General features: G+C 46.1%; 1 protein-coding gene across 1 annotated transcript; it reads left to right on the top strand.

Annotated features, from left to right (window-relative positions):
• Nucleotides 1-2,961: 2,961 nt before the first annotated feature.
• nicn1 (nicolin 1) lies at nt 2,962-9,168 on the top strand. The gene is made up of 7 exons (XM_069678621.1): nt 2,962-3,063; nt 4,439-4,588; nt 5,485-5,664; nt 6,904-7,017; nt 7,363-7,431; nt 7,657-7,761; nt 8,088-9,168. The coding sequence occupies exons 2-7, from the start codon at nt 4,442-4,444 to the stop codon at nt 8,127-8,129; spliced, it is 657 nt and encodes a 218-aa protein (XP_069534722.1). The 5' UTR covers nt 2,962-3,063; nt 4,439-4,441; the 3' UTR covers nt 8,130-9,168.
• Nucleotides 9,169-9,689: the final 521 nt, after the last annotated feature.

Below are 9,689 nucleotides of genomic sequence, written 5' to 3'. Positions count from 1 at the left end.
CCTCAGTGGGCTCTTATGTAAGGAACATATCAGTGACCGGGGCCAATGAATTCTTTCTCCCTCCCCCGTCTCAGAGGTGCTTTACCCAGCAGGGGGGGGCAGGTTCAAAACGAGAGAGAAGGGGAACATCTGGCTTAAATAACAGGTTTTTATCACAGAGGAAGCAGACAGATGGCACAGACGACTGGCAGACAGACACACGGACTGACAGGGAGACAAATAAAGGAAGGAAAGAGGGAAGGACAGAAGGAGGCAGCCAGAGAGTGAGAGCCAGGGGTTTGGGCCTCAGAGATAAAACCCCACTGGACATGGCTTCTTGGACGGGTGGGAGGTTTTCTCCCCCCTCCTCCTCCCTCCCTCCCCCTCTCAGGCCCTGCAGCTCCCGCCTCCCTGCAGACCATCTGGGAGAAAGAGGATTGTTTCTGCAGAAGGACGCTCGCTGCCAGCTTCCCACACTGACTGATCCCAGAGCTTTGAAAGGCTCAGTCCCCTTGCTTCTAACACAATAAACAGAATGCATGAATGTGAGCCACACTGTATCTTTGGGGGGGGTAGTGCATACACAGGGACATGGAGTGACGGGTGCAGTCACCACAGCTCCTCCACTAGCCTACCGACTCACTGTATGCACACGGCGGCCACTGTTTCTGATGTCTTGTTTAGAGTGGGAAACACTGAGAGGGATGGATGAATGATGGTGAACCTCTGGAGGGACATCGGGCCGTATCTCCTGCAACAACGCCATGTCTGATAACCCATTAGCTACTGTAAGACAAGCTAACGCTAGCATGCAGCCGCTCCCTCGCTCACATGTCTGTTTGATGGTGTTACAGGTAACAACAAGAATGGTGCTGATATTATCCTGCTCCCCTCCCATGGCAGCCTGTTACACTATCAAATGTTAACATGGAGGTGGTCCAATGCTAACACTGCTAACAAATCTGTAGTTTAATCTAATACGTCCCTGTGGATTCTCACGTGTCAGTGGACTCTGCTGTTCAGAGGTCGGAGAGCATCACAGTGACTGAAACATGTTTGACTCAGATTTCCCCCCCCTGTGTATTGAAACCAAAGTGGACGCTGTGTCATGTGAGAATGAACCATTGGCACATTGCTGTCCTTCCTTGCTGCAAAGACCACACATACTAAATATTTAACTTTGATCTGATATAAAATATCTTTTAATGACATCTGACTGATCACAGCGTATTGGCCAATAAGGGGCAATAACAGTGCACAAAGATCTCAGCACTTCAAGATGTAACGTGCTGTAAATGAGCTGGTCGTCATGTTTTGTCACTGAAACCAGAAGAAGCACTGATGACATGACAGACACATGCAGACATCCAGTTTGAACTGGTTTCCCTGCATGTTCCCTGCAGAGAGGACGAGTCCTGTTCATCTTTGTCACAGATATTCAGATGTGAGCGTGTGTGCATGTTACCAGCTCATCATGGTGTTTATGTAGCAGGAGGACACACGTGTGTTACATTTAAGGAGCCTCATTCTGGTGTCTGAAGTCCCGTTTCCGTTTGAGAAGCTGCAGCAGAGACGTGGGCTTCACTGGGACAGAGCCTCCTGCTGCATCTGACCCTGTTTGTTAGAGTTCATGTGATGAAGACGGTTATTTATGATGACCCTGGTCTGAAGCAGCTGCGTTTCTGCAGGCTAAGATTCAGTGTTAACAGGATAGATATTTAATGTGACTCCATCATTAACTGTCCAGGAGTCACAGTTTAAGGTGCAGACAGATGCTGTGAGGGCTCTGCACAGCCTGAAGCCTGAGGGTGAGACTAAGTGAATGTGTGGGTGGATTTATTCTGTCAGTGATTACTGCATGAAGAGATCGTTCTCTCCGTTCAGATTGATTACCTTATATTTGATATTGTTCCTGTGCTTTGTGCCGTAAATGAGTTTAAATTAAATCAAAGTGTCTCAACAGGAGAAATGAAAAAGAAGTCTATAATCAGACATGTTGAGAAAAGTGTTATAATGTGAATGAGTGCAGAGTGTCGAGCTACATTCATTCTGCTCGTGGATTGAAGCCTCGTTGGCTGATCCAGCACGTCACAGTGAGCGTGGAACATCAGGTGATTTCTCCCGTTCAGAGCTGATGTGAAACATGGTGCAAACTCAGATTCACGGGGATATCATTACAAGCCCGGAGAGAAATCGCACCTGATTCCTGCTGTTGCCTGATAAAGCAGGTGTGCTGTCTGTGCCTGATAGCAGGCGGCTCACCTGAGTCTGTGGAGGAGGTGCTGCCTGCAGGTGGGATGAGCATCAATCATCTGGGGGGTGTTTTCAGAGAGATGTGGAGATGTGAATGAGCTGATGGAGGAGAGGCCTTATATTGTAACACACCAGCCTCCCGCTGAGTGACTGAGGTCTAATACATGGAGCAATGCTGCCCTCTGCTGCTCACTGGCTGTAATAACACATCAAATTCTGCACAACATAGTTTTCTTTATAATTATAAGCATTGACTCGACTGCTCACATGTTCATTTGAGACATTTTTCCCCATTTACATGAAATAAAACACTTTATTTATATGTGTTTTTTAAAGGTTAATAAGTAAAGAAAAAAACAGGTCCAACACACTAATATACAGTCAGTAGTTTGCAGAGAACACTGTGTATAGACTTCAGGAGGCCAGTCCGTGCTTTGGTACAACAGCTGACTGTGTTTGGATGCTGCTTCTTGTTCAGGTTACAGACCATCGCTGACATCCAACACAACAGGATTCATATATAAAGAATACAGCTTTTAACAAGATATCAGAACTTAAAACGTGCTCCACCAAACAGCAGTAGTCAGCAGCAACAGCAGTTAAAATATTTAAACAATAAGTAACGATGGACAGCTTTTATCATCCAGTTACAGGACAGTCAGGACAGGTCAGCCGAGAGTGCTGCTGGCCCTTTAAGACTCTCACTGTCGCCTTGGTTACAACCAGGAAGTAACTTTAGCATGGAAACATCTGCGGATTGAAGCTTTTCACTCTTTGTATTCTTCATCAGAGAGGAGTCGCAGAGTGTTGAAGTCGACGGCAGACAGCAGAGTAAGTGTTGGACCAGAACCGCGTCTTCTCATGGATTCATTTCACCGTGTTTCGGTAACAATACAGAGCCACCTGCTAACGTTAGCTGACGTTAGCTTTCATGCTAACGTTACAGTCACTTTGAGAGTATTATTTTGTTTTTCACAGTTGATTTGGGGCGTTTAAATGATGATGTTTAACATTATAAGCCGTCAGTGTCGCGGTCAGTTATGATGTGCTCTGCTGTCTGTTCAACAGTCCTGTGTGTCGCTGTCCATGGTGCTAACAGAGGAGACAGCGAGGCAGCTAGCTGTTTAAACAGCGGTGTCTGCTTTGGGCTGGGCATCCGATCATGTATGACACAATAATCCATTAATCAATTAATGAATCAATTATAAAGTCAGAGAAGTCTGTAACTCGTCTTGTTCCTGGCTGTCGGTCGTTTAAACTTCATCTGTCCTATAGGCCTACTGTAGGCCTGTTACAAAAGGGACATGAATTGTAGGTCATGACATGAATAATGGTTCCATCAACAGTTAAAGATCCCTACACACTCGTTTTAATGTAGCCTATGCATTAAAAATACTGTTATACTCTTGTAATAATAATTTGTATAAAAAGCTGCTCAATAAAGGACGAACCAAGTTTCCACATCACACACGCTGGTCCCGGACTGGCTCCAGGGATGATTAAGACTGCGAAATATCGCGAAGCATACATAACATTAACCCCGTTTTTAATTGATCAATACTGATATTTATCAGGATCTATAATTAATAATGCTGTCAGTTTGAGGAGTCTCTTGATAACGACGGAGATAAGTCAGTTCAGTGCATGTTACTAAACTATATTCTGATTACCCATCACATATTTATCTCTGTTTCCTTTATAATACAGTAAAAACACAGACTCAAGCTGTTTCACGTTAAGAGTCTGTGAGTCTGGAAATTCTGCTAGCTGAGCTGCTGCTGCTAGCAACGTTAGCTCCGCTTTAAAGTGAGGACCAACTTTACTCTCCTCTTAAATCCTCTTACAAGTAAAAACACTAAATAAAATCAGTGTTTCTGTAACTGCCTTTGGGCTGCGAGCCGAGCCGAGCCGAGCTAACAGCTCAGCTTGTTTGTCTCTTAACTTGCAGACGTCCCATAACTAAAGTCCTTCATATAGAGGTAAATGATTAAAAACGACCAGGCCCTAAAACGTGACAGTCATGTGACTTAAAACAGGAAGAAGAATGTTTCATCTCAGATACATGATCTAAAAACTGAAGACCGATTGATGTTGCTTTGTCTGCTGTGTGCGAGGCTGTTTAAGGAAGGAGTAAAAGTATACTTTTTTTTTTACCATATTTAAATAAGGTGTGTAATTTAAGTGTGTGACTCTGTGTTGTCTCCAGAAGATGAGCGGGAGCACTGATGACCTCAAACCTGTGAGCTGCACCATCAAACCTCCCGTCTACCTGCAGATCGGAGACACAAAGACAGACCCCGCCCACTCCGGCGTCTGTGTTGTAGACGTCACCCTTCCTTTTGGAAAGCCCGTCAACGTAAGCTGATCACAGGAAGATGTTTCTTTTAATGACAGCTTTCATTTATTGAGTCTGTTTAGTCTCATCACAATCTGCTGTTGATGTTTGAATACCTTCTTTAGTTTGTAGCAAACATGTAAATCCAGTCTCTGGTTCTTGAGCTGAACCTACACTCACCAGAGAGCCTAAAAGCAGTGCATGACTGGGAGTAAATGTTCTGTAGCAGGAGAGAACACGTTTAATCCCCTCAGACGTGGATTTTTTCATGCAGTAAAAATACATCTCAAAGCACCATTTCCCCTCAGGCTTAATTTTATTCAACATTTCTGGTGTGTCCCAGACGCCCCGTCTAATAAAGCAGCAAATAACACACATACAAGAAAAACCTGAGTTTAAATATGAAGCTGTGTTCCTGTCGAGAGGCAGACTTCAAACATTTTGGGCTCTGACCTACTTTTTCATCATTTAGTCCTAATTAACAGTCATATTTAATGCAGAGCGGCTCCTCATTAGCTCACAGCTTCCAGCTTCAAAGGCGTCTGCCTGCAGCCGGTTTATGCATGAAGGAATTATCTGCACCGCTGCTTTAAATGTTAATGCTGTGATCTGGCACACTCGGTGTTCTTTAACAATAGGCCGAGGCCCTCTGTGGGCTGGAGGCGCGTTTCCTCTGCTTTAATGAGTCTGACATATTGTTCAAGACATGTTTTCATCTCAGCCAGCAGGTCAGCAAAGAACAGTCAGTGTGTTTATCGACAGCATCAGTCACATGGATTCTCACGCTGAAACTCTGAAGACATATTGCCCATTGTAATCATGATGTACAGACACACACACCTCATGGTGATGTATCAGAGGCTCTCTGGCTCTGGTTAGTCCAGTCCGTATAATCAGAGTGACCGTGTGGGTTTCAGGTTGAAGAGATCACCTTTAAGAACTACTACACAGCCTACCTGACTGTGCGTCTGCTGAGGAGGGGCTCCGGGCAGGACGCCCCCGCTAAGTGGTGCACGGCTCTGAGAGACCTGCCTCTGATGGACAACCCCCACACGGAGGGGGGCTCCCAGGACTACTTCTCCATCCACAGGACACAGGTGGGCGGAGTCTTTCAGGTTTGTTCTGAAACTGTGATGTTGTAATGTCTCACGTCAGTCTGATCAGCTGCAGCTGCTGTCCAATCAATAACTGATATCAAATAAGGGGGTGTGTCAGCCCGTTAAAGCCGTCCATGAAGGCGGCTCTAAGCCCTGCTTTTGGAGCAGAAATATGAGCCTTTGGACAGCGTGCAAGATGGCGGATCCAGAACAACGTCCCATTCGAGGGAGGATCCAGGAGCAGGATATCATCACATAAGACACACACATCTTTCACACGTGAGGAGAAGGAAACTGAGAAACACACAATTAATGAAAAATCAAACCACTGTCAGCAAACAGGCAAGTAGCAGCAGAATGTGAAGAGGATGAAGATGATGATGAAAAAAGTTTCATGAGTTCACAGACGGAAAGTTTCCTGGAGGCGAGCCAGCAAACTCTGCAGGAGAAGGTCAAAGAGCATCATCGTGTTGATTTAAGGAGACGGCACAAAGCTGGACTGAGCTCATTCAGAGACGTCCGACACCAGTGAAAGCAGCTCCCAGTAATGTCTCTTCCTGTTGTTTCTTCTGTTGCCATGGTTACAGCAGCCTTTTAAATAAAGTTTTATAATCTCAGATGCCGGCGTCATTAACAATGTGTGCGACCCGTCTCCTTCCTCACGCCTTGGTGCTGAGATTCTCCAGACTCTCGATATTTAAACAGTATTTTAAGCGCTGAAGGATCTGCCACTGAACACGTCACGTTGCTCAGTAATGTGTTACATTCACAGTAACTGAGTTTACAGGATACTATGGATGCAATCCATGACCAGTTTAAAAGCCTGATGTTCAGCCTGTCAGTGTCAGAGCACAGACAGAAAGACAGCAGTCTGTCTGTTTGGACATCCTGACTCAGGCAGCTGTGGGACAGGTGTGATGTGCTGATGTTATCCAGCTGTTATCAGGTGTGTTCTCTGGACATGAACACAACAAATCCAAAGAAGAAGAAACAAACTCGACGCTCAGATGAAGCAAACAGTCTGAAAAGGAAAGCGACCGTCAGCCAGGAAAATCAAGAGTTACAACCGGAGCCGACCGTGGATGTCACACAGGCAGCTCTGTGTGGATATCTGGGACGTGTGCTCCTGCAGTTACCGTTTATCGCCACAGGAGCCGCCAAAGAGAACTGAGATCTTTGATATTAGACCTTTAACCATCACTTTCACTCAGGTGTTTCTCCATGTTGCTGTGTGTACAGATGCAGGTGGAGGCGGACCATGTGGTGTCTGTGAGACTGATCCTGAGACAGCCGTCCTCCGCCTGGCTCACCTTCAGCCTGGAGGACATCCAAATATATCCTCACATGGAGCCGGTCGGTTTGCTTTGATGCTTTTCATTTAATGTTTTTGACTGATGGAAAATGTTTTCTGAACTTAAAATCACAGTGAAGTAACGTGGATCCTAAACTCAGTGAGACAGTGCAGCAGTTAAAGTTGGAGATGATCTCAGCCTTCGGTTAGAGATGGATCTCAAAGTGCAACATGCTGATCGGTCCGTCCAGTATTTACTTCCCTTCACTGACATCACAGTTTGTCCAGATGAGCTGCTTCTATGTGCCCCCCACAGCCCCCTCTAGTGGCGGCCCTGCAGTAAATACCATGAACTCATTTAAAGGAGTCTTCTTTTATTATGGTGACATGTGTTGTTCCTCCATCAGGACCCAGAGAAGGAGGTCTCTGATTGGCTGTCTGACCTGACCCTGGTGGACCAGCACCCGGACCTGGAGGTACACATGATGCTGTGTTTTTCCGCCTCTCACTGTAGCTATGTTTAGATGAAGCCTGGCATGTAGATTATAATCTGTATCTGTATTATAATGAAAATGCTCCATATAACCAGCTCAGTCAGAGGAACAGGCCCGAACCAGGAGGGTAAACGATTGAACCGCCTCACTTCCTGGGTCTGTTCTGTCCTCCTCTCCCTGACCTCTGACCTCCTGTCTGTGACCCAGGGCCTCCCGGACCCTCAGACTGTTTCCTCCAGCCTCCAGCAGATGTGGGCTCTGACGGAGGTGATGCAGACCAACCAGACCACAGCCTCCATCGGACGATTCGACGTGAGTCTGACACACACAGAGTCCATCACTGAAGTATTTTTAGAACGTTACAACACCAAGCCAACATCTCTACACCTGTGACTGACTGCTCACCTGTCCAGGTGTTTTACGCTGCACTTTTCTCAGCTGTAGTCGCCTAAATGCAGCCGCTGTGCTCCGGCTTCCTCCCACAGTCCAAACACATGCTCGTTCGGTTCACTGGTGACTGTGAATCACTGAATGTTACCTGTTCGTTAGTTGACTCGTTATTGAAACACCTTTTAAATCAAAGCAGGAGTCGGATGCTAACTGAGCACGCTCTGTCTCTGTGCTCTGTGTCGTCTCAGGTGGACGGATGCTACGACATCAACCTGCTCTCCCTGACGTAACACGAACACGTCTCACACGCACGTGGAGGCCTGAAGAGAAGAGCCGCTCCGACGCGTCGTCTGCTGTGGAAGCACTGAGGACACACGTGCTGCCTTTTCTGTTGCTAACATCATCATTTCATTTATGGTCACATGCTTCTGCTCGAGTTTCACTGCGTACGGACATTTTTCAGAATAGTGCAGCATGCAGCATGTACCTGGTGAGACTGTGAACGGTCTGTTAATCTAGTATGATTATTGATTATCATTGATTCTTCTCAAACCTCCTGAAAGTATTGATGACTGAGCTCAGGAGGTTTAATGAGTCACAGATGTACTTTAATGTGTAAAACACAGAGCGATGCACGTATCGTATGCGAGTCTGTGGTCGGTGGGACACCGGGCGGCTGGACCCTGTCACTGGTGTGTGTAAATGTGCTGTTCTATCTTTATGAGGACCAGGACGGGTATCAGACCTCCTTTGTTCGGCCCGCGCGTGTTTCAAGGCTTTAAGTGACGAACATCAACATCAGTATCATTTAAACAAAGTGCATGCTGAGTATGAAAGCTGTCTCAGTGTGCAGCAGCGCTCAGACACACACTTACACTGAAACAGACGGGCGTCACTGAGGGGAACCTCTGCAGGAGAGAGTAACGTTTGTTCCACCTGTTCCACCTGCAGACGCGACAAACACTTTACACCTTTATAAACAGACACGTTATTAAAGCCTCACGTTGTAACAGCAGGAAGTGTACTGACCTGTACGCAGGTACACACCGGAGCAACGAGGACACAGCAGGTCTCGTTTCCTTTCAGATTGCTGACTCGTCTCCTGATTGACAGCCCAGAATCATCGGAGAAATTGGCTTTTTATCTTTAAGTACAAGCGTCACTATAGACAACAAGATTGGATCATATAAATGTGGTCACTATCTGTGGTGCTCCACATGACGCTGTGATGGTTGAGCTTCAGCTCAGGAGATGCATCAAGTCACTGAGGGTCCTCACAGGTATACAAGTATCAGTGTGTTTGTGTTTAAAGGTGAATAAAGGTGAATAAAAGTGATGCTGGTGTTTTTACTGTTTGGTGTGTGATGAGCCGTCAGCACACGCTGCCTCTGACAGGACAGAGCATGGACTCCACCCAGCAGCTGCTCCAAACCTCCCAGCGGAGCTTCTTTAAATGTATCAGCCAGCGTTCTTATTAAAGTGCAGAACCATATTTTACATCCTGAGGAGAGAACACGGGTTTATATTTCCTCCTCTTGTTTCTCTCTGCAGAGAACATCCTCGTCTTCAGTCACAGTGTAAACACTCAGATTCAGAGACAGCATGACTGACAGGCCTGTTACACCACACATACAGTACAACCATTCTGCAAACATGGGCACTGTTTTAAATGTTTCAGGGCTCTAAATGACTCACAGGAACAAAGTGTGTGAATGTCTCCAGTAGATGTGTTCATCCTGCAGCAGGGAAACAGGCTGTAATGGCTGCAACATAATCCTTGATGGGTCAAAGGTCGTCCACTAAAAGTTCTTGTTGTTTCCACTGACAGGCTCAGATTGTTATTCTAAGTG

This window comes from Semicossyphus pulcher, unplaced genomic scaffold (assembly GCF_022749685.1).
Source record: "Semicossyphus pulcher isolate SPU_LCO1_2020_fin unplaced genomic scaffold, fSemPul1.0.p SCAF_3, whole genome shotgun sequence".
Taxonomy (NCBI): domain Eukaryota; kingdom Metazoa; phylum Chordata; class Actinopteri; order Labriformes; family Labridae; genus Semicossyphus; species Semicossyphus pulcher.
The sequence above is the reverse complement of the archived record's forward strand: the minus strand, read 5'-3'. Positions and strand labels throughout refer to the sequence as shown.

Excerpts from the sequence above, each read along its gene's own strand:
- nicn1 (XM_069678621.1), top strand. The coding sequence starts at position 4,442 with ATGAGCGGGAGCACTGATGACCTCAAACCTGTGAGCTGCACCATCAAA. Across the intron at positions 4,589-5,484 it reads CTTTTGGAAAGCCCGTCAAC|GTTGAAGAGATCACCTTTAA; the intron begins GTAAGCTGATCA and ends TGTGGGTTTCAG. Across the intron at positions 5,665-6,903 it reads TCTCCATCCACAGGACACAG|ATGCAGGTGGAGGCGGACCA; the intron begins GTGGGCGGAGTC and ends CTGTGTGTACAG.